The sequence below is a fragment of the Otolemur garnettii genome, unplaced genomic scaffold (assembly GCF_000181295.1).
Source record: "Otolemur garnettii isolate 467f Iridium unplaced genomic scaffold, OtoGar3 scaffold00043, whole genome shotgun sequence".
In the NCBI taxonomy this organism is placed as follows: Eukaryota; Metazoa; Chordata; class Mammalia; order Primates; family Galagidae; genus Otolemur; species Otolemur garnettii.
This window is the reverse complement of record NW_003852438.1, coordinates 9615802-9642177: the sequence shown is the minus strand read 5'-3', so window position 1 is coordinate 9642177 and position 26376 is coordinate 9615802. Positions and strand designations below refer to the sequence as shown.

The 26376-nt window shown below is 34.8% G+C and overlaps 2 protein-coding genes across 2 annotated transcripts; both read right to left on the bottom strand.

Annotated features, from left to right (window-relative positions):
* Positions 1 to 1629: 1629 nt before the first annotated feature.
* Positions 1630 to 2568, bottom strand: LOC100960278 (olfactory receptor 6C2-like). Its single transcript, XM_003790653.1, has one exon. It carries the CDS (start codon positions 2566 to 2568, stop codon positions 1630 to 1632), a length of 939 nt encoding a protein of 312 aa, XP_003790701.1.
* Positions 2569 to 22853: 20285 nt separating this feature from the next.
* Positions 22854 to 23792, bottom strand: LOC100958176 (olfactory receptor 6C68). Its single transcript, XM_003790485.2, has one exon. The coding sequence runs from the start codon at positions 23790 to 23792 to the stop codon at positions 22854 to 22856; it is 939 nt and encodes a 312-aa protein (XP_003790533.1).
* Positions 23793 to 26376: the final 2584 nt, after the last annotated feature.

Here is a 26376-nt window from a genome sequence, read left to right as displayed (position 1 = left end):
AAAAGATTATTTAAAATATATTTGGAGAAACATCTGAGGAAACTAAAGAAACAATTCCATTTAAGGTGCATTTGTACATGAATAAAGAAGGTGAAGAATAATCCTAAATATCAGGAAAACCAGAAACGTGTGCTATGCTACCCCAAAGACTCATGAATTAGTAATTTGATATCCATGGTGTATTCCTATATAGTTTGTAGCTATAACCTACAGTCTATCTGTTCCAAGCTTTCAGAAGTGTGAAATATTCTCCTTGGTAATGGGATGAATTAGGGGCTGACAGAACATGTATGTGAGGGAGAAGGATGAAGTAGCCACAGCCTACAATCTATTTTCTCCCTTTCCTGGGGATATCTGAGAAAGGAAGGAAGATAGCTGGTAAAATCCATTTATAAACATGTTAATTAATGACGAATTTCCCAAGAAACATTCTTAGCCAAGAGACCTTATCAATGGAATGTTTTTAGCAGGTTATCTAGTCAGTAAAGATTGTATATTGTTAGTAAACCTAGAATTTTGGACTTAAGTGTTGCAATCATGCTGGGAAAAGCTTTGTCAGCTGTGTAACAGATAGTGTATAAAAATTAGATTCTTTATAAGTGAAGTTCATTCAAATTCCCTCAATAACTTAGAAATTTTCTGATTTATTTGATTCCAATCAATTTTATGTGCTAGAAATCCCAAATTTCCTTCCTAGATATAGTTATCAGAGTTGCCTGTTTACTTGCTTTTTTTATTTTTGTAAACTAGTGGTGGCTAATTTATGCCTATCTAAAATAAAGCCTTGCTAAGAATGCATAACATGATCTATGCATAGGCTGGGCCATTTTAACTGGGAAGTCATATTTTTTTTTTCTTAAAGTCTTTTCAGTCATATTTATTTATTTTATTCTTATTGTTTAGGGTTTGGAAGCAGTTGGATTTTACAAATATAGCAAACCACAATTTTCTGCATCCTTTTTAATCTCTTTAATTTCTGCTCTCATATCAGCCAACTCTATTTTAAGCTTATGTCTATTCTGCAGTATTTTTCTAGAAAGTAGCAAATGATAGCCAATTTGGAGGACTTCCAGCTATTTTTCCTGTTATTATCTCAGCAGACCCTCAGTGCGCCTTCCAAAACAGATGCTTGTCTTACCAAGGTATTCCCATGGCATTACATGAATTTTAAGTTTCTAGTTTTCTCTCAGTTTCCTCACTGCTTACAGATTCCATTTATGTTAAGTTATTGTTATGATATCAGACTATTGTAGGATAGATCCCATGCACAATAGCGCAAATAGAGCCTAAATTTATTTCTTGAAAACATAAATTGTTTATGGAGATTTCAATTTGGTGGTGACTGGGAGGTCTTTACATAAGGTTTAGAGAACTAGGCTTTCACAATTCATTCGTCATTAACACAAAACTTACAGTCATTTGAGCACGAGCATCTGGCTGATAGGTGAAAAAATGGCATAGTGGATCACATATTGGTTATTTTTATATGCAAGGTCTATCCTTTCACAACCATTCAGTGGTACATTGATATGACTAGAGAATAAGGTATGCAGACAACTATTGTTAAAAGCTTTCAGGTTGTGTCCATTCAACTTTCCTTTTAGCTGGATTCATGAACTCATTTTTCCTTTACATCTTTGAGAGAAATGCAATTTTTTTAATTGAGTCATTGAAAGCTTGCTTCACTTGCTTGTTTCTTAGTGTGTAAATAAAGGGATTCAGCATGGGTGAAATAGAAGTAATAAGGAGTGAAATCCCTTTATTAATAGCCACCTTGTCTTTGGCTGAAGGTTTGACATAAATGAAGATGCAGCTCCCATAAGCAATGGAGACAACAATCATGTGGGAAGAACAAGTAGAAAAAGCCTTTTTCCTCTGCTGGGCAGAAGGGATTCTTAGAATGGTTCTAATGATGTAACTGTAGGAGAGGACCACACACATGAGGGTGATGATGAATGTCAACACAGCACACACTATCACCATCTGTTCTATCAACCACGTGTCTGAGCATGATATCTTCAGGATAGGAGATGCATCACAGCAAAAATGATCAATGATATTAGAATCACAGAATTCCAGGCCCAAACCCAAACTAATTGGTGGGAGAATGACGATCAGTGCTGCCACCCAACAGAAAACGATAGCGTTCTTGCAGACCCTGCTGTTCATGATGGTCATGTAATGCAGTGGTTTACAGATAGCCACATAGCGATCATAGGACATGGTGGCCAGAAGAAAAAATTCCGTTACTGCAAAGAGGTCTGTAAACAACAGTTGAGTGGCACAAGCTTCATAGGTAATGGACTTGTCCCCAGATAATATGCTGTACAAGAATCGGGGAATACAAGCAGTTGTGAATGAAATTTCTAAGAAGGAGAAATTTTGGAGAAAAAGATACATAGGTGTTTTAAGGTGGGAGTCAATCAGAGTGAGGGTGACGATGGTTAAATTTCCAGATGCACTCAACATGTAAGAAACAAACAGAAAGATAAAAAGCAGAATTTGTAGCGAAATGTCATCCGTCAGTCCCAATAAAATGAAGGTTCTTATTGTCGTTTGATTTCTCATCCTCAATTATTGACTCTTGCCCAATCTCCTTGAAACAAGAAGAAAGACATTATCTGAGGAATTCCAGAGTCCTAGCCAGCTTCTAACCTCACAAGCTGACTAGTCACGTTGAATCACGTATTTCATACTGGTGCCTCTCATGCTTAAACATTCTAGCTATTTGATGTAAGTTCAATATTTCTGTATTATCTTATAACCGTCTTTGTATAATAGGTCTCCTTTCAATAAGTTGCTTTTGAATCACAGCTCTGCCTTCCTTAGTTTCTTATTCTCAGACATGCTTTCAGTAGATAAGACCCCAAATAAACTAGCACTAGTCTTTATTAAGAAAAGTTGGACACTAAGGTTCACATGTGTATTAGCAATTAAGCTGACAATGAATCCTTACCCCATAGTTGTAGCCCATTTTCTTTGTGGTGTGTTTAAAACATTTGAATGTGGTGTGTTTAAAACATTTGAATGAATGTGTTTAAAACATTTAAAACATTGAATGGTTGTATTTCCTAAAGACTCATTCAAATGCATTGCATACTTTTCAAGGTAAAGTACCTGAAATGTGTTTTTTTTGGGCAGAGTCTCACTTTGTCACCCTTGGTAGAGTACCGTTGTGCCACAGCTCACAGCAACCTCAAACTCTTGGGCTTAAGTGATTCTCTTGACTCAGCCTCCCAAGTAGCTGGGACTACAGGCACCCACCACAACACCCGGCTATTTTTTGTTGCAGTTGTCATTGTTATTTAACTGGCCCAGGCCGGGTTTGAATCCAGCACCCTCAGTATACATGACTGGCACCGTAACCACTGTGCTATGGGTGCTGAGCCTTAAATGTGTTTTATATTTGTAATATTTATCCTTAGCTATATTTTCTTCCTAATGTCTGAATAGAATGTCATTTTTATGCTTCCTTAGATATCCTGTGCTAAAAGAATTTCTTACCTATTTATTTTTTATTTTTTATTTTTGGGCCTAGGCTGGGTTTGAACCTGCCATCTCCAGCACATGGGGCTATTCCTTGAGCCACAGGTGCCACCCAGAATTTCTTACCTATTTACAAATGGAAGCCAGGAATTGTACCATCTGGTTAATTACCTTCCTTTCAGATTTCTTTAATAGTAAAAACCTAGTGCCCTCTAACTAGCTGCTATAGTCTCATAGTCTTAGGATCTTGAGGGTTCTCTTATTTTGTTTCAACTAATGGTTTTCCATAAAAAGATTTTTAATATCGAAATTCTAAAAAGAATTTTCCTTATTTCTATTTAAACACACTTGACAGTAACATATTCCCACTTCCTTTATGTATTCCATGGTGATATTTTTGATTCAAAGTTTATTATAGAGGCCTGGCATAGTGGCTCACGCCTATAGTCCTAGCACTCTGGGAGGCTGAGGCAGGTGGATTCCTTGAGTTCAAGAGTTCCAGGCCAGCCTGAGCAAGAGCCAGACCCCATTTCTACAAAAAATAGAAAAATCAGCCAGGCATTATGGCAGGCACCTGTATTTCCAGCTAAGTTAGAGGCTGAAGCAGGAGGCTCAATGGAGCCCAGGAGTTTGAGGTTGCTGTGAGCAAGGCTGACTCCCAGGCACTCTTGCCTGGGGCCGCAGAATGACACTGTGTCTTAAGAAATAATAATAAAAAAGCTTATTACAGAGAAATAGGGGTGAAATTAGAGTATGTTTATGGAGCTGAAGAGCCACATCCCTGAACTTTTCTGTCTTTGGTCAGCCTTGTTTCAGTGAAATAATGCTCAAGCACTTTGTTATCAATGACAATGATATTTGTAACATCAGGTTTAACAAAGCTACCCATTTCTTAAACATATTTTTACTTTTCATTTCTTCTGAAATTGCTTCTACTTTAGAATTGTCTTCATTTTCCTATTTCCCACTTAATACATCAACTCCACTGATTTTAGGACCATTTAAACTACTCTGAAAAGGTCGCCATAAGCTGCCTTCCTTCATACAATAAACACAGTTTAGTTTCTATTTAACTAACTCACTGAATGTGAGACTGTGAACTGTTAACTTCATGAAAGTCTTTATGGCTTAATTTCTACTACCTCACATGTTATTGAATTTCTTCATATGACTTTGCTGTTTTCTATCCTTCTTCATGGCTCCTTTTCCTTTTCTGATCTCACTGGCTGTTGGTGCACCTGAAATCTTGTATCTAGGCAACACTTCCCTTCAGGCTGGTGATGCTCAAATGTATATATTTAGGAAAATACATTTTACAGTTTTCTGACTTCAACATTCAATTTATTCTTAGGTGTCTAGATCAGACTTAAACGGTCTGAACTCTGGCTTCTACTTTTCCTATCTGAATGTCCTTAAACAATTTGTTTAACTTAAAAAAAATTTGTTTAACTTCTTAATCTTGTGCTTTCTCATGTGCAACATTCAGGTAAAATAGTATGTATTATTTTTGTTATACTGATAAGCATAGGGAATACAGATATCTATAACTGCACCTGAAACGTGGTGAACACTTATTACATTCATATTGAACATTCTTATTTTGTTATCCTATTATCTCCTACTGAGAGTCCTCTAGATGTGCACATTCTAATAATTTACACAAAGAACTATGTTTTTTCTTCCTGTTGTTTCTCATAAGGTCATTTCGATTTATTTTTCTTTATTTCCATTGTTGGTTTATCAGTGGGTCTTGTCATCTCTGCATCCCTAGTATCTTGTTAATTTGCTCACTCACAACTCTGGGAGTCTCTATCTCATAGCTGAAATATGTGCAAAAGAATATTAACATTTGCTTCATATTTTTGCTCCCTCAATTTAATCCTTTTAAATAAATGTAATCAAAATATTCTAAAATTTATAAAAGATTAATCATTTCCTATGTATTATGGAAAATTTTTGATCTAGTACTAACTTTCTTTCTATAATCAGCATTTCCTTGAAATATTTAATTCAATGTTTATTGAAGCAGAAGGTGTTTCATTTTGACTTTAGATTAGAACTGTAAAGAGCAGAAGGAGAAATCCATTCATGGGTTTTGAGTTTCATATGCATCAAATTGAGTAAATATTATCAGGCAATAATAATTGAGTAAATATTATCAGGCAATAATATTTTTATGAAGAGGAATCAGTAAAGACTGGGCTTTTCTTCCTTAGAATATTCCTGAAATCTCTTTAGCACAGGATAAGAAAATTGGAAATAGTTTAAGGAATTCAGTGACTCCGAGTAAGGTCTCTGACTGGGCTTTTTTGGCCATCTTCCACTGAGATGAAGCCAGAAGATTAGAACAAAGAAAAATAAGATACATTTCTGTGGTTCTTCTCCTTGTGCAGGTGTAAGAAGAGTAACAGTAGGGAATAATTAGCTGTTCTCCTAGGCTAAAAGGGCTTTAGGAAGTCACATAGAGTGTTCACAATGTCATACAGCGTAGCAGAAGGATGTTCTCATGCCCAGTGGTGACATGAAAGTAAAGATTTTAGGCACTTTGAAAATTTTTCTGCATTGCAATTTAATCCCAGGAATAAGAAAAATGTCTTAAATATTACATAGAGAATAAAATATACCTGAAAATCTTATAGGCAAAGAGATGCTGCTGTACTGATGTACATGAGTAGGTATGTGAGGACCAAAAAACATGAAGGCTGCTCCAATGCATGCTGGCTCTGAGGATATGTTTACTTATTTCTTAACACATTGGAGCTATGAAATGGTACTGCCATTAAGAGGAATTTGTATCCAGGGTAGAAACATGTATATGGACATAATTCATTAGAATGTGGTGGTAGGGTTTGGTAAGGAAAAAAGAAACAGATATTAAGTAAAATTAAAAGAACAAAGTTTTGATTATGTTGTTCAGAGTTTGTAAATGAAGTTTTTGAAAATGCAATGTTAACTTTAATCCTTCAACAACTCCCTTTTGCACTATCATCAATTTAAACTCTTAAACTCTTCAGTTATCATGTGAAAATCTAACATTTCCAGTATCAATTCACACCCTTCACCTAATTTAGTACCCTGTTCTTTTATATTGGCGTCTGTGATTCTTCAAGGGAGATTAACTCTCCCTCTTCCTATTGTAGTCGCTCCCTCATGCCTAGTGTAGTTGTCTAGTTGTTTCACTTTGGCTGCTGGCAAGAGAATGTATATCACAGTGATGAGGGATACAGTCTATGGAGTCAGCCACTGGTTTCGTGTTTCAGCTTGAATCTACTTCACTGAACTTACCTACTAGCAGTAATCACGAGAGACCATCCTTAAAATTACCTGTGGAAGTTCCATATGCTGGTCTTTCCTTCTATTATTTGTTTATTTACTAATTGTGGAGATAAAGTGCCTATGCTGAAGTGCAGTGACAGAATCTTAGCTCACTGTAGCCTCAAACTCCTGGGCTCAAAGTGGTCCTCCTGACTCAGTCTGCTGAGTAGGTGGGACTATAGGCTTGGGCCAACATGCCTGGGTAATATATATATATTATTTCATATATAGTATAATTTATAATATAAAATATTACACTGAGATAATGTAATACATTTTAATCATGTAATGTCTAACTTCCTCATTTTTCTTTTAAGATCCAATTTAGATATCAATTCCAGTAAGAATCCATCTATAATTCTGTTCTTTTCTTTTACATGGATGTCTAGAATTCTTCAACACTCCCTCTCACCATTCCCATGGTAACCTCTGATTATTCTCATTAATATGCTTATGACTAGATAGTCAAATGGGGTTACTCTTTTTATTTTGAACATTACTGTGTTCCCAGCAACAACCTTCTTACCAGGGGCATAGCACGTGCTCCTTAAAAGTTTGTACAAATTATAAAAGAATGAATGTCGTATTTGCCTTGTACACCAAGAAAGGTATCTTCTTTAAAATTGATTCAGTGGTTCTTTGGAACGACTTTTAAGAATGTATTTTTAAATATGAGCTTAATGGTAAAAATGCAATGACTTTTTGACATTTCCCTTAATATCACACAGGTGTGGCTCTGACTGTCTGTGCTGCTTTCCCATGGGCTGAAGTCTAATAAGAGGGAGTAGAGTCTTGTGTTTTTTATGAGTCTCTCAAATCAGACTGCAGGCATTCTTGTCCCATTTGTCTTTTTAACCTCAGTTTCCTCAGTAACATCTAGTTAGTGGAATTATTGTGAAAAGTGATTGAGATAATTCATGCGGAGGGCCCATCCCATAGTAAATGACAGGTGCTACTCCTACTTCTTTCTCCTCTTCATTTTTTTCTTCCTCTTAATCCTCTTCTTGCTCTATAACTTGCTCTCATTCTTCTATTTTTTTTTTTTTTTTTTGAGACAGAGCCTCAAGCTGTCCCCCTGGGTAGAGTGCCGTGGCATTATAGCTCACAGCAACCTCCAACTCCTGGGCTCAAGCGAGTCTCCTGCCTCCGCCTCCCAAGTAGCTGGGACTACAGGCACTTGCCACAATGCCCGGCTATTTTTTGGTTGCAGCCGTCATTGTTGTTTGGCGGGTCCGGGCTGGGGATTCAAACCCGCCACCTTAGGTGTACGTGGCTGGCGCCTTAGCCGGTTGAGCTATAGGTGCTGAGCCTCTCATTCTTCTATTAACACATGAGGATGCTAATCAATAACCACTGTGGCCTACTGTGTTTTCTTTTTTGCATTCTCTATAAAGCTGCTGAAGTTTTGTGCCTCTAATAACCTGTTCAATGTTCTGCTAGTGAAATATTAAGGGTGGAGTTCAAGGACTCCAAAAGGTGAGACATGAGGCAACAGATATTTCACATTTCTTTCACAATTATTAATTAATTAATTATATGAGCAGCTATTTCCTTTTGTTAAAAGGAGTTGATTTTGTAAAGAAAGAGTTTTATTTTCCCTCTATTCCAAGATAGGAAAGGCCCTCTCAATGACTAAATGAAGTAGTTTGTTAAATAATGGTTTCACTTATTTTGTAAATCATGTCATTCAGGAAACCTAGAGGTGTGTTTTCAGAAGTTTGTGAATTGAAGCATGCTGTTTTTATTAAGATAGTAAAAAGTTAACAACATTGGATTACTATATTGGAAAGTTTATGTACAGAAATGGATTATTAATCCAGGTTTGAGGTAAAAATAATTAGCTAATAATTAATACCCTATTAGATAGGATCACATAGGAATTGACTCCTTTAAAACAAATTGAGAAACTTAAGCTCTCAGTGCTTACCTGTGGCATCCTAATTCAGAGCAATGAGCCAAATTCCAAAAGCTCCCTCCCTTTCTAATCATTAATAATTATTTTCTGTGATATCTAAATTTTAAAAGAATGCTTTGGTGAATTATTTAATTTAGGTGTATTTTTAATTTAGTGTATTACAAGGAACATTTGTGATTAGAATTGTCTGAGTGCTTATTAAATGATAACATTGCAGATAATTTGACACTCTAATGAAGGATATTATAGTTATAACTTGGTTTAAAATGCATGTGGATTGGTGAGAGTGACATTATGGGGCAGGCCACTTTTGTTTTCTCCTCACATTATGCTTCTGTGGGTGTTCATGAATTAATTCATTACATATTTTGTAAGAATCTGTCATAGGCCTGATACTACTGTAGCTATTAAGAATAAAAAGAGTGAACATCTGACTCTATCTTTACTAATTCGTGTAATAAATACTTCCAATTAGCTCAACCCTTTTACATGTAATTTTTGAAGAAGAAAATATCAGAAACAACTATTTTCTTTTTTAGAGACACTTACATTCATTTATTGCCATCTGTGATTTTTAAACAGATAAGCATGACATTTTTTAGAAATAAAATATTGAATAAAGAAAGAAATCAAAATTACCAAATAAGACCATACTTACTCTTCTGGAAGGCAATCATGGCTTTAATTGATGCTGTAATGTTGATAGTCCCAAAGATAAAACTGAAAGTATATGTGGAGTCAAATACATGCAAAAATGCTCGTCTCTTGCACACATAGACATTCACAATTTTTTTTTTTTGTAGTAGATTGTGTTCTCTGAGTTGCTAGTAGACTATCATTAAATATCCTATTCCACTTTAAACTGAGGAAGCAATATCTCAAAGCTAAAATAAAGAGACATCTATTTTAGGTATCTGAGAAATAAAAGGTGATTTTAGAAGAATTTGAACAAGATTTCTGTGGGCAAAGACAAATTCTTACACTGTGAAGAAATACGACTGCTTAATTATCTCAGGCTCTTATGGATATGCAGGGGCCATTCGTGAAAACAAGTTAAGGTCCTTTGTGACCAAAGTTTAAATGTTTCTAATGAATCTAACATTAGTGAATTTTGGCAAAATACCTAACAGAGTCAACAGTGGGAACAGTGTCCTTGGAGAAATTAAAGTACAGTAGTTTTATTAGACATAGTACCAATGCCAAACAATAGTTTTCTGAAGAAAAGACAGTTCTGACTACTCTTCAACAGATAGATAACAAAGTGTAACAAAAGACAAATGAAATAATCTTATGCCTGTGTTTTCAGTGGAAAAATGTATTAATAGACTTGAAAGTATTGAATTTCTATGTCAAAAATGATGAATATATTTTCATGTTAAAATATGAATTTGCATTGTATTCATTTTTGGAAAAATATTATTTATTAAACAAGGCTACCCATAGGTTATTAAATTATAAAATTATATATTAAAAATTCTCCAATAATTATTTTATATAAACATCACATATTTCCATACTATATGAGGGACTTTTAACAAGAAGATGGGTATTTTAGAACCACCCTATATTCTTGCACCTTTTGTACTGTTCTTTCTGTAGATGGATGTGACACTGTCAGAGTTGTGCAGTAAAGGGGTTTGCCCTCGGGGGTGGATTGCCAGCACTGTCTATCCAGTAGATAGTACTAATTCAGGAATTTCTTACTTGGATATTAAAAAGCCACATTTTTAATATTTCTACCTATAATAAAACTGGTATTTTAACATCATATTTACTTGCCTACTTCTTGCCTCTAATTGGCTCAAAATACAAGCAAATAGTAGGGTGGGATTTTCTCCTAGACCACTAGCTCAAAAATGTTGAATTAGAAACCCATGCACTTCTCTAAATATAGATATTATTCATTGGAAATAAAATATGGCAATGTAATTCAAAATTCTAAAATTTAAATGAACTTTGCCTTAGAAATTTCACTTCTGGTAATTTGAAGATATATATGATAGATATATATATATAAAGATATATATGATAGAACATGTTAGGTCACATAAATAAGTCTTAACAATTTTAAACATTAGAATCATACCAAGTATCTTTCTAACCACACTAGGATAAAACTAGGAATCAGTATTAGAAATAAGAAATAAAAATAAACAAATACCTATGATATTAAATAATGTAGTCTTGAATAACCAATGGGTCAAAGAAGAAACTGAAGGGAAAATTAGAAAATATCTTAAGACAAATGAAAACAAGCCCGAGTTTACAGGATGCAGTGACAGAAATATTAAAAAGGAAGTTTGTAAACACCTACGTTAAAAAAGTTGAAAGGTTTCAAATAATTAACCTATGTTTTTATCTCAAGGAACTAGAAAAAGAAGGACAAATAAGCCCAAAGTTAGAAGAAAGGAAACAACAATAATTAGAGTAGAAATGAATAAAACAGAGAATAGACAACTAATAAAAAAATCAATAAAATTAATAATTGGTTTAAAAAAATCGAAACTTGCCCACCATTTAGCTAGACTAAATAAGGAAGAGACTCAAATAAATAAAATCAGAAATGAAGGAGACGTTACAAAGGATGAGAAAGAAATGGAAAGGATCATGATAGACTGCTCTGAACAATTAGATAATCTAGAAGTTGATAAACTCCTAGAAGCCTGCAACCTACCAGACTGAACTATAAAGAATAGAAAATCTGAACAGACTTCTAATCTCCCAGGAAGAAGATTGAATGAATCAGTAATAAAAAGCCTCCCAGAAAGAAGAGCTGAGGACTAGATGGCTTCACTGATGAATTCTATCAAAAATTTAATGAAGAATTCTTCTCAAGCAATGCAAAAAATTGAAGAGGAGGAAACACTTCCAGATTACTTGAATGAGGCCAGCATTACCCTCATATCAAAGTCAGACAAAGGCACTACAAAAAAGAAAACTGTAGCCTACTATCCTTAATGAATCTACATTTCAAAATCCTCAATACAATATAATCACATTGAGTTAAACGACACATTAGAAAAACATATGCCATGACTGAGTGGGATTTACCCATGTGATGCAATAGATTATTTTTCAGCTTTTATAAAAGGAACATCACGCCATATGCAACAACTTGGATGAATCTTGAGAACATTATGCCAAGTGAAATAAGCCATTTTCAGGCAGGCACATACTGCGCTGTTTCCCTTCTATGAGGTATTTAAAATAGCCAAACTCAGAGATTAGAATATAAGTCTTAGTTCAGGTTCCTATAACAAAACATCTTAGACTGGGTAATTTATAAATAATCAAAGTTTATTTCTCATAATTCTGGAGGTTGGGAAGTTCAGGATTAACATGTCTGTGGATTCTGTGACTGGTGGTGCCTCTTGGTGCATCAATCATCACATATGGAAGGGGTAAAGATGAGCCTGTTAACTTTACCTTTTACAAGGGCACAAATCTCATTCACCAGGGTGGAGCTTCATGAGTTAATCAGTTCACCAAAGTCCCCAACTCTTAATACCACCAGGATAAGTGTTAGGTTTCAATGGGAATTTTGAAGGGGAACATTTAGACCATAGCCACAATGGGGAGGATGACATGGGGAGCTGCTGGTCAAGGGTATAAAGTTTCAGTTATACAGAATGAATGTGTTCCACTAAACCTACCATAAGTTATTGTGCCTGTGGTTAACAGCAATGTCTTATACACTTAATAATTTGTTAAAAGAGTAGGTCTCATGTCAAACATTCATACTACAATTGAAAAAAGTAAAACCATCAAGATCATCAAAAACAAGGAAACTCTGAGAAAATGTCACAGTCAAAAAAGAAACTAAGGAGACATAACAAATCAGTAGTTCTCAACCTTCCTAATGCTGCAGTCCTTTAATACAGTTCCTCATGTTTTGTAGTTAGCTATGAAATAATTTTATGGTTGAAGGTCACCACAACATGAGGAACTGTATTAAAGGGTTGCAGCATTAGGAAGGTTGAGAACCCCTGAACTAAATAAATGTGGTATCCCGAATGGAATACTGGAACAGAAAAAGGAAATCAGATGAAAATCAAAGAAGTTTGAATAAACTATGAAAGTTAATTAATCATAATGTGTCAGCATTGTTTCATCAATTGTAACTAGTGCAACATACTAATTTAATAATAGGGGAAACTGTATGTGTTGTATATGGAAACTCTTTGTACTAGCTTCTCATTTTTTTCCTGTAAATCTAAGACTATTGTTTTCTGTTTTATGGAAACTATGAAATATTTTTGGAAAAACAGTAAATTAAAAAATAATTGGAAGGATGTAGTATGTTCTAATTTTGGAAGTCTCAGTGTTTAAAGATACTGTTCTCTTGAGCTGATTTTTATATTTAGCTCAATCACATTCAAAATCTTAGCTGGAATTGTATCTGTGTGTATATTTATTTACTTGTTATGTTAATTTGACTGACATTGAGAGCAGAAGAGGACCATGTTTTAGGACTTAGGACTACGTGTTAGAAGCAAGGGCTGTGGTCTATGTGAAAAACTGAAATAGTCCATCTCTAACATAGCCTAAGACTGTGTGTTTACAGGACCATGGAAATCCACTGGCTATTTAACTGGTCTTCCAGTAAGAAGTCATCATTCTTTAAAAAACAATTGCCATCATCTAGAATACTTTCTTAATTTTTTTTCTTGAGAGGAGAGTCTCACTTTGTTGCTCTCTGGTAGAGTGGTGTGGAGTCATAGCTCACAGCAACTTCAGACTCTTGGGCTCAAGTGATTCTCTTGCCTCAGCCACCCAAGTAGCCAGATCTACAGATGGCCACCACAGTGCATGACTATGTTTTTACAGATGGGGGTCTTTTTCTAGCTCAGGCTGGTCTTGAACTGGTGAGCTCAAGTAATCCACCCAACTTGGCCTCCCAGAGTGCTGGGATTACAGGCATGAGCTACTGTGCCTGGCAAGAATACTTGCAAAATATCATTTATCCTGGTAATTTTACTTTAAGTATATATATATATATATATAGACAAAAACATCAAAATAACTGCATACAATTGTTCATAGAAGTGTTATTTATAGTAGACACAAATCAGCAATATCACTAATTCATCAGTGTCTATTAACGTTTGAATTGGGAAGTAAATTGTGAAATATTGTTTAACTGAAAAGCCCTACAACAATGAAAAATACTATACAGTAGGACCTCTATAGTTGACCACCTTTGTACGTTGGTCACCTCCTTAAGTTGACCTAATTTTCATAGACTGGATATGCACCACACATAAGTATCAGTACAGTAGGCCTAGTTCCTTATGGTGACCACCTCTATATGTTGCCTAGTTTGCTACAGTCCCTTGGGTGGTCAACTTACACAGGTTCTACTGTATTATAACTATACATGTACATATGCAGGGTTGAAAATTTAAATTACACATGAACTTTATGTTCACCCTGTATATGACTCTCATAAACATGTTGAGTGGAAGGCTTCAGACTGAAAACATGATTCCAATTTTACTCATTTCATAAAAAGGCAAAAGAAGTGGATTAGTGTTGGAATGATGACAGGGAATTGTGATTGGGGCAGCCCTATAGAGAACGTAGTCCTGTAAGGTGCTGGACTGCATGTACAGCCCTATAGAGAATGTAGTCCTGTAAGGTGCTGGACTACCTGTAAGGTGTTGTATTTTATGATCTGGATAGTGGTTATGTGCAATTATTTGCTTGGTATGTATTACAAAGCTGTGCATTTATTCTATGTTCACACTTTTGCATATATTGTACTTCGATCATAAATTCTTACTGGGTAACAAATACTCTACCATTATGGGGAATTAGTATATACCTAGAAATTTTAAAGTTCCAAGTATTTCTATGAACAAAATTGAGACAATTCTACTTTATTCTTTGCAAATGCATATCCTCCCTCACTGCACACCTATACCTTTTGGGAGAATTCCATTTAACTAATTTATCAAGGAGGAAATCAGTTAAGGTTAGTTTATGAATTGGGGCTTTTAGGATGGGATCTAAGGGTAAAAATCTTCATGTGGTACAGATACTTTGAAATTTCCTCAGTGCATGCAAATATTTATTCCACATAAGAGTGTTAGCATGGTTGTGGAGAAAAGGGAACACTTCCACACTGCTGGTGGCAATGCAAACTAATACGTTCCTTTTGGAAAGATGTTTGGAGAACACTTAGAGATCTAAAAATAGACCTGCCACTCGACCCTACAATTCCTCTACTAGGTATATATCCAGAAGACCAAAAATCACATTGTAACAAAGATATTTGTACCAGAATGTTTATTGTAGCCCAAAGTTATTTGTACCAGAATGTTTATTGTAGCCCAATTCATAATTGCTAAGTCATGGAAGAAGCCCAAGTGCCCATCGACCCATGAGTCGATCAATAAGTTGTGGTATATGTACACCATGAAATATATGCAGCCTTAAAGAAAGATGGAGATTTTACTTCTTTCATGTTTACATGGATAAAGCTGGAACATATTCTTCTTAGCAAAGTATCTCAAGAATGGAAGAAAAAGTATCCAATGTACTCAGCCCTACTATAAAACTAATTTATAGCGTTCATATGAAAGTTATAATCTAATTATAGCCCAAGAATATGTGGAAAGGGGAAAGAGAGGGGAGGGGAGGAGGGAGGATAGGTGGAGGGACGGTAATTGGTGGGGCCACACCTATGGTGCATCTTACAAGGGTACATGTGAAACTTACAAAATTTAGGATATAAATGTCTTAACACAATAGCTAAGAAAATGTCATGAAGGCTATGTTAACCAGTTTGATAAAAATATTTCAAATTGTATATAAAACCAGCACATTGTACACCATGACTGCATTAATGTACACAGCGATGATTTAATTAAAAGAAAAGAAAAAAAGAATTTTCATCCTAAGAACATAACTTAAAAACTAGTTACATAAAGTCTTTTTTCTGTACACAATAGTCCTTTTTCTTCCCTAACCACACCAGTGGTTTCTTAATTGGATCATGATAGGATATCCCTGCTTTAACTACTAAAGTTGCCAACCTTACAAGAGATTTAATGTTTGTTCATTGCTCTAATTCAAGCTCTGACATTCCTGTGTGACAGCACACAAAAATAGGTAACAACAATAATGAACGCCACTCAGCAAGACACTGTCACACATTGACAAAAGACAGCTGTGAGACGCTGATATACTAATGTCATGAAACCTCACCACATTTTTTGTACAGTGCTGCCAATGTAAGTACAGGATAGCAAGTTCATGAACTTAATTGTCAGACTGTATATTAGTTATTTCCTCATAGAAAATGAAGCAAAAAGTTTGTAAACTTAAAACAATACACATTTATTATTCCTCCATTTCTCTGCATTGGGAGTCCAAGTATAATTTAATTATGTCCTCACAAGTGAAGTCTCATCTTAGAGCTCAAGTGGGGAAAAAACTCTTTCAGGTTCAGTGGTTACCACCATTCACATCTAGGCTGGTTTTTGACCTGAGGGTTTCAGTTTCCTGCTGAATGTAGGCTGGAAGTCACCCTTGGTTTCTGGACATATGGAATGAGCCACTCCAACTTTGCCACTTGATTTATTGATGCATGAAAGACAAAAGGCAGTTGAGAGCTTCTGATAGCAAGATAGAGGCTATAATCAGACACTACCTGGTCACAAAACTAACATTACATCACCTTGCCTTACTTCATTGGTTAGAGCCTTCACTAAAGAGGAAGGGATTGTTATTGGGGAACATCTTACAGTCCGTCTGCAGCAGTTACATTTTGCTTTACTGTGCTCAACTGAGTAATTATTTTAATATCTGAAGGAGGACTATTTTAGACTCACATTTGTTAATCATATTGTATGATAACTATTTTGAATGTCTAATGCCACTATATAAACATGCAAAAGAAACATTAATGTGTTGACTGGGGAGACTCTTTGGTTATGAAGTGAAAATGTATTTATTTGCTGCTGCAGGAAAACAGGAGGATGTATGGACAGAAAACACACATGGGGGATAATCTCAAATCCATCACAAGGAAGATAAACAAGGATAATATTTCTCAGTAATGAAAGTTTTGGTAACCCAACCAAGTATAAAAGACTGAGAAGGTGGAGGAAACAGAAATATGAAGAAAAAGTAGGGGAGAGGAATATGAATATAAAATATGGACTTGTGATTAGGTATAAATTTTTAATCTTCATTTACTTTTCAATTTCATCAAACATTTTATTTGTTTAGGACATGCCTTGGATAATTACAATATTATCCAGGTTGCATAAAATTAAGATAAATGTTGAGAAAACCATAGGAAGATTGAGCAGCATCTAAGGATGGGAAATTTGAGCAGGCTAGGTGAAATGTTTCATAATTCAATTTTATATCTTGAGATAAGATGAATGGGTTTTTAAGATTTTCTCTCTCTCTTGCACACACACCTACACCCATACACACAAACACACATAAAAACACTTCTTATAAACAGAGTATTCATTTGTGAAGTATGATATACGTACAACAAGGAATGTACAAAAGCATACCTTGTTTAATATTGTTGTCAATTTTATAAGTTGACTAAAACATACATTTTAAATGTACATTTTGATGACAAAGGTGTACACCTGAGTAGCCTTCATTCCAATCAAAATATATAACATTTCTAACATTGCAGAAAGCATCCTGGTGCTTCTTTTTGCAATTTCCCAACCCCTGCCTTAAGTAAGTGTGAATTTGGCAAAGCACAGTTGCATTATTGTAGATAATATTGTAAGCCTAATTATGTGATAGGTGTGGATATTAGACCATCAGATTCTCTGCAATGTCTAATGCCACTATATAAACATGCAAAAGAAACATTAATCTTGACTGGGGAGACTCTGGTTATGAAGTGAAAATGTATTTACTGGTGTTTCTTTTTGCAATTTCCCAACCCCTGCACACATATCACATTCCTTACAAGATATTACAATATCTTTTCCTGTCTAGTTTATTTAGGGTTTTAATAATACTTCTGGTGTGAATTTGGATGATGGTCAAGGTCACGTCTTCCCTGCAGAAGCCAAGAGAGGGAATACTGCAGCTTTCTACCCTCTGCAGCATCCAGGACATGTGTACATGGCTTCAGATTAGCTAAGTGGACTCTTAAAATTAGTACCTCAAATCGTAAGTGAGTATGAAAATGAAAGTGAATATGAAAATGAAGAATGGTAAGATTAGATATGGCCATCAGCATTGCTAATATCTGGTAGCAGTGGCTCTGCTCTATGACAGAAGCTTAAAATGAAAAGTTGGTTTTAGCGTGGACAGCAGTGGATAGTATCTGTAGTCTTTGGAATAAACCTGTCCCACAGCTCAGCCCATCTCTGCTCATAATCAAATCCCAGGTCTGATTAAATGTACCAGAGTATTTTTCTTTTCTGCTTATTCAGGGCCAGTTTCTATATCAGTTAGCTTTGCTGCCCAACAAATTATCCCCAAACTTAATTATTTAAACTAACTGTTATTTCTTTGTTAACAGTTCTGTGAATTGCCAATTTGGTCAGCTGGGGCAGCTGGTCCCTTCTCTATGGGGTGCTGGTTGGGCTTACTCAGGTGTTAACCAATTACTTGGTAGGTCAACTGGGGACTCACTCACCTGCTTTCTGAATCCATACTTGTAAGTCTAGGGGTTAGTGTTGGCTCTGGATAGGCCACATACTGCCAGAGCACCTTCACTTAACAGTCGTGTTTCAAAAGCAGCAAGAAGAGTAAACTGCTTTTGAAACGTGGAAGCATTTTCCACACTTTGCTTGTGTCATTTTGCTATCACTCTATTCACTGAAGCAAGTCACATGACTAAATCCAGAGACAGTGTGGGAGGCAACTATATGAAGGAATAGGTAGAGAGAAGCATAGCTTCTTAGTCCATTACTAAAACCATCTGTTATGATTTCTGTTGTTTGCAACCCTAGGAAAGCCCAAAATGCTGTAAGGCATGTAGGGAAATGGCTTTTGATTCAGCTAGAAATTTTTGGTTATAAGTGTGAGACAGCTGTTTTCCAAGTGGTTAGACACAATAGACTCTGTTGGTTGATGTGAGAACCATAAGAAGTCTGATGGTAGGGCCAGAGATTTGTACAATATTATTCAAAAATTCACGCTGTCATTATTTTCTGACTCCTCCCCTTAATAATTTTTAGGTTCTACTCTTCTTGGTGTGACTTTTTATTCTCATGCTACCTCTCCTCACACTAGCAATAATTGTCCCAGCTGTTTTTATATAAAACATCCATGTATAACACCATTGAGAAGAAAAATAATCCGGTTCAGAGAGTTTTTAGGAAAAATTCCAACCTGCTTCCTCCTGGGTCATCTTAAGCCACCACCACAGCTAGATAAGTAGAACATGCTGTATGAATTAGCCTGGACCACATCCTTTATTCTTGGAGTCAATAGGAAGATAAACTTGGGTTTTCATTAGCCCATTTTATTTTGTTTTATATTATTGGAGCACATTCTTCTTTGTAAAGTATCACAAGAATGGAGAAGCAATAATCCAATGTGCTCAATTCTAATATGAGGACCTAATACAGTAGAGGATCCAGTAGAGGATCTAATACATCAGTAAAACATCAAATCAATTACAAATCTAATCCTCTAATACATCAGTAGAGGATTAGATCCAGTAGAGGATCTAGTACATCAGAAAAACTCAAATCAATTGAAAGTAGGGGACAGGGAACGAGGGAGTGAGGTGAAGGGAGGTGGAGGGGGAAGGGTGTCACAGTGTATGGCACACCTCTTGTACGAAGGACTTTACCTAACAAATGCAAACAGTGTAACCCAATTTTTTGTATCTTCAATGAATCCCAAACAATAAGAAGAAAGAAAACAAGTACACATTAAAAAAAAGAAAAAAAATTGATACATAATTAATATACCATAAAATTCACCCCTTGAAAGTACACGTTTTGGTATACATGCTTCTGAAAATGCTCAAGGATACATAGAATGCAGTCAAAAACTCTAATTGCACATTCCTTCAAGTCCAGGAATATTGAATAATGTTGAATTATTTTCATTAGTTGTATTGTAGATGAATCATTCCTAGGATACTGCATCTAATATATACCATGTTAGAGAGAGAGAAGGTGATAATGAAAATGACTTCCACTTAGAATAAGGGGGAAAATAATGCATAGCAGTAAGTGGTCCATAAATTCTGTCATTTCCTAACGGAAAAGAATAGCAAGAATTAACTGCCCCAGAACTAGAATGAATGAATTGGTACTCAAACCACGTACCCATGGTTCTGTTATTGAATGGAATATACTTCACATGGGCTTGAAATGAAAGCCTTTCACAACAGGGATCTGTATAAAACTAACAGTTCACGTCTCAGTAGAAATAGGAATGTATGGACCTTCAGATTTCTGAGGAGGTAAGTAATTATAAGATGTCAGATAGTCTTGATATTTCTTTGGCTTTGCACAACATTAAATTATGGTTATTTAAAAAAATGCGATATCTGCGATCATAAAAAACTTTATATTAGTTGAAATCACATTAAAAATGACAAGCATGCCTTAGCAAAATATCACCTATAGACTACAAAGAGATACAACTTTACATACCCATAAAAGTTAAAGCTAAAAAAAGCTTAAAAATTCAGAAAAAAATTTAGAAATAGTTATAAAACAATATAAATTTAAAAACAACAAAAAAGCATTATTTAAAAAATAAATTTCTACAAAGTGGTTCAAAATCTGTGTTAAATTCCTAAGAAATAAAAACTATAGTAAATACAAGATTTAACCTTGAAAAGCAGTTGGATTTGAGGGTTAGTATGAAAGGGCTAAAGACTTTCAAAACAGCATATTGTCAACATGGGCCAAGAGGAAGAGTGCTAGATAAATCAACATTGCTTCATGATACTATGTTATCCTATGGTTTCCTGAATTCTACTCGGATAGTGTTCTTTACTTATAATACTGGAAAAAAATAATAAATAAACTAAAATGTCCTCCATGTTTTCTCCACAATGTATCATATCCCTATTCACTAGTCACTTATGAGCCGATTCAGAAGCAAGGCCAAAGACGTTTTTAGATTAGATTCAGAATTGAACCTGAGGACTTGTAATTTGTAATATCTGGCTCATATAAGTATGTTTTACTTATATCTCTCATTAGTTTAACTGTCTTAATATGAGTATGACCCAGACATAACTTAAGTCAATGGCCAGGTATAGGAAAACACCCTTACTATGCTTGGACTTTCCAGGATGGGTCCCGCCTACCCTTTCAGACAGGAGAGTTTTTTTTTTTACCGGTTGTGGCAGGGAGCATAAGGAAAATTATTTATCATGGCATGGGTTTTAAGTAATCGAATCTATAGTGGATTACCATATTATTTCTTACTAGAGTTCTTTCCTCCAGACTTGGTTTTTCCTAACTTTATCTTGCAATACACAAAACTGACTTTTTCAAGTTTAAAAGGCTCCAGATGGCTAACTCCTAGGAATTCTGAGAAATAATTTAATGTCTTTTTTTTTTTAAGTGAGTTTTAAGTAACTTTTATTTTTCTTGAATACAAGACCATTTCGAGGTGTTTGGAAAGCTACTTAAAAGAGCCAAACACCTTAAAATTATTCCACAATATTTTCTAATTGTACAGCTTTACTAGGCACAAATCCTGAATTCCCAATGAAAGTCTGGTAGGTGGTTTAACTCATTCATTCAATGTCATATGACAAAATTTCTCTCTTTCATGCCATAAGAGAGTAAGCACGTACAGTGTATCAGACATCTAAGAAAAGTCTTGATTAACTCTGATTGGCCTGATTTAGATCACAGCCCTGAATTAGCACTATGGAGTGGGTAATGGAATGCAATAATTGACTTAGTTTGGGGCATGGGACCAGTCTCTGAAATTGGGAATGGAGAAAATTTTCCTGAAAAATTGAATTCAACAAAGTTGTTTACTGGATGTTTTACCTTCCTCCAAATGTGAGTGGAGGCTGAGAAGCAAAGCAAGAGACATTTGTCAAATATTTCCTATGAAAGCAAACAGGATGGGTTTCGAGCTTATTCTTCTTGATTTTTACATTGCTCACTCCTCTTACAAGATGGCTGGTATTAAATTTTATGGTATATGTCCTTATATTTCATTTCTATGCACAATGTCAATAATCTATTTACTTTTTCATCCTTTCATACACACAAGTTTCCATTCATTCATTCAGCAAATATGTGCTGATTTCTATTATGTCCCATGACTATTGTACTTGGTGCTCAGGGTGTTGGCAAGGGGTGACTAAAATATTCATCATGTAACTTTGTGCATTTGTCATCAACAGAAACTCTAATTTTTCCTAAGTGGGATAATGGTATATGTATTAACTTTAAAATTAAAAAAAATTAGTGTCCTTCTAATATCAAGGTTTATACCATTTGATCAGTTCTACATCTTGACTTAAGCTCTAATTTCTACTGGACTTTCACATTACCCACTGATGTCCATTTTGTTGTTAACTTTTTACTGTTATAAAATGATTGCAATCAGTAGTCTTACTGACAGAATTTTGGCATAAATTCCTAGACGTAGAATTTTCAGGTGAAATGTTTTATGTACTTTTGATAAATTTTAATTTCCATGTTTTAAAACAATTTTTTTGTTAAAGCTTTATAGAAGTTTCCTATCTAGTTATGATATTAAGCCTTTCATGTTAACTGTAGCACAAAGCTATTCATTTACTTATATTTCTTCTGTAATGTTTTCTTTACATTTCTCAATTTCCTAATGATATTTTAAAGTTTGTTAGTTAAATCTGTGATTTTTAAAATGGGGACAGGAATTTGCATCTTGATTAATAATGATGTCTCACAAAAGGTAGAGAAAAAAGAATAATTTCACACTCATAGAAAATTATCTGAAAGAAAGAAAATAAATAGTTTTCATCTCATTAAAGGATTAATTGTGATATAGTTTATCACAGAGAACTGGTCAATAATTAATCGGTAAATAAATAAATGGAAAATTAATAATAAAATGGCCATGATATTCTAAATGCTCTGGCTAAGAAATTACAAAGTCCATTATTGGCTTTATAAAAAATATGAAGTAGTGTAGACTTTGTGGATTGACTTATCAATTTATATACTCTTTACTTCTTTAAGAGAAATGTAATTTTTTTGATTGAGTCATTAAAGGCTTGTTTAACCTGCTTATTCCTCAGGGTATATATGAAAGGATTCAACATAGGTGATATGGAAGAAATAAGAACTGAAACACCTTTATTAATGTTTACCTCTTCTTTTGCAGATGGTTTGATGTAGATGAAGATGCAGCTGCCATAGGTGATGGAAACCACGATCATGTGTGAAGAACAGGTAGAAAAGGCTTTTTTCTTTTGTTGAACTGAAGGGAATTTTAGAATTGTCTTTATGATATGTACATAGGAGAGAACTACACATACCACAGTGATGAATAAGATCAGTATGGCAGAGGCTATCACCATCTGTTCTATCAACCATGTGTCCGAGCATGATATCTTCAGGATAGGAGATGCATCACAGCCAAAATGATCAATGATATTAGAGTCACAGAATTCCAGGTAAAAACCTAAGCTTAGTGGTGGGAGAATAATGAGAAATGCTGCCATCCAACAGCACATAACCATTGCTTTGCACACTTTGTTGCTCATGATGGTCATATAATGCAAAGGTTTGCAGATGGCCACGTAGCGATCATAGGACATGGCAGCCAAAAGGAAGAATTCAGCTGCCCCAAAGAGATCTGTTAAAGACAGTTGAATGGCACATGCATTATAGGTGATCGTTCTGTCCCCAGTTGATATGCTGTATAGGAATCTTGGGACACAGGCAGTTGTAAAGGAGATTTCTAAGAAAGAGAAATTTTGGAGGAAAAAATACATGGGAGTTTTCAGGTGGGGATCCACCATGGTGAGGGTAATGATTGTCAGATTTCCAGTTACACTCAACAGGTAGGTGAGAAACAGAAAGATAAAAAGCAAAACCTGTAGGTGAGGATCTTCTGTCAGTCCCAGCAGGATGAATGTTGTTATTGCTGTGTGGTTTCTCATTACTGACCTCTGGATTTTGCCAAACCTATGTGTAAACATCAGAGAAGTTTGAACTGCAGGATTCAGACAAAATCAGGTAATGATGACCACTCCTGTGAATATTCAGTCCATCCAACGTCCATGAATTTTACTTGTTGCTATGAAAGGTTTCATATATATACTATATGTATGCATACACATACTACTTTACAGTAAGTTGAGCTCCTGTGATTTATTTATACTGAATGGCCAAATATAATGATTTATAAATTCTAGTTATTGAATCATAGCATAACTTTTCCTCTACTCATATGCTATGGCAATTAATTTATAGTAAATGAAATATTTTAACTACTGTCTTGGAGTTTTTTAAATTTGATTACATTAAGTTCATTTTTAATTATTTTTCTTATGCTGTCATATGTTTTCCTTAAACTCATAAGCTAAATTTTTAAGGAATTCACTTATTTTCATTCCTTTACTTAAAAATTTGATTTTTTAATTGTTAAAATCTTAAGGTTTTAGATCAAGACTCAGACAAGATATTTTAATTCCCTCTGATATATATATATATATATTTATTTGCCCTTTGATACTCTAAAATTTCTTTGTTCTTAATTATAAAGTAAAAACATGTTTGCACCCTAAAGCATGCACATTTGTAATTTTATGTGTCTTTTCTAAAGCTTCATTATCTACATCTTATATCCACCCCTTGGAGAATGTGTGTAGTACAATCTGATTATTTTGCTGTGCTCTTTTATCACAATGTAAGGCAATGTTGAGTGTAACAAATAAACCACTGAAGAGTATAAGAGCTAGATTTTCATACTTTTGCTTATCTACTCAGATTAGAGCAAACTATGAATTATTATATTATGGTATTATGTTAATATATTACACATATTAATAATGTATTATATGAAGTATAGATCAGCACTTTAAAAAAGGAAAGCTGAGGCACAGAGGGGTTATGCATGTGGTCACGTGCCTAGATAATAAATGGCCGGAGTGGATCTCAGGTCTCAGTCATGGTCACCTTTACTTTGAATGTCTGAGTTTCCTGAGGCATGCCTCTATAGGCAACTGAAACAAAGGTGCAGTTTATTGTCTATCGTCTAAATCAAGTTTATTCAGTTTATTGTCTAAACCAAGATACTTGAGGAGCAAAGGGAGAAGTGTTTTAATTATGTTCATATGACTGGTGTAAACAGACTACTGAGGGCAAAAACTAAATGCATGCCATTCTACATGGAATTTCTTACTCAATTCCCGTGTAACATCAGGGCTCATGGAAAGTCAACAGTGCCAAAGTGCAACTGGCATTCTTTATTTCTTTAGTATGTACATTGATCCCTGAATATTTGCTCAGTGTTTATTTCAGTGAAATATTAATACTAAAGACAAGGGATTTTGTCATTCTGTGTTAAGAGCAATAGTTAGAATGGAGTTGTTAATTATGTGTCCTCAACCATATTGCTAGATATTCATTCATAGGTTACTAACTTGTAAGTAAAGTCATCAGGCCTCTAAATTTACTTGCCTTGCATTTCTTACTAAATGCAAAATAATCTGCTAAAAATAAGCAATTTTCTATGGTTTTAGAATATTTTCCCTCAAAAAGTTTTGATGAATGTACTCTGAGAACTTTCAACAATTTCTTTCTTTCTTTGATTATACAAAAGAAAGGTTCTTCTGTTACTGTACAATAAGGGAAGTCTCCATGGTAGAGAGACACCATCACACTGTGGGATAGAGTAGGGATTTTAATCTAGATTCAGGGTAAATAAAGTTTGATAGGAAGCTCAATCTATTTGGGGAAGAGTATTGTCACGAGAAGGTGACTTCATAACTCACGTGGAAAACTTCTGTCCTGTTTTCTTCTTTTTCACTATCTCAATTTACCACCAAGTAGTTCTCTTGGTCCTGAATTCAGGTTTGCTATGGTCTTAAAACTACCCTTTACCTTGCAATCATCAAGATCTTGCCTTTCCTGAATCCAGTGTTACATAAATATTAACTATTTAACTATCTCATCACATTCATGTTGACTACACACTTCATTGAGTGTTTAATTTCCAGAAAAATCTTAATTTTGAATGTAGGAACTGTACAGACTCTCAACTAATATTTCAGACTATTGCTATCCTGTATATGTATGCTTAATTGTTACTTTTGCATATATTTGGGGAATTTTATTTCTGAATATTCCCCACCCAGAACTGGCAATGATTTCTAGGGCTATCATTTTAGGAAAAAATATTTCACAAATGATTGTAGGATTGATTTTTTTCCATTAAATGCTAACAATGATATTCAACATATTATTTAAGTGTAACACTCTGCTTAAAGAAGAGAAATATATCATTACATCTCCCACCCTCCCACTCTCTTTCTGCCAGTGTGTAAACATAAATACACTAAAAAACCTAATAAATACATTCATACGTCCCCTTTAAGCAGTAAGTTATTTCATGACATCTCTTGCCAGTTTGTTTGCTGATGCTCACAATATGACAGATGTTGATCAGGAATATTCCAGTGGAGACATGTGAATGCCAAGTTTTCTCAGGGAAACATATTCAACCAGAAAAGGTCCTGAAAA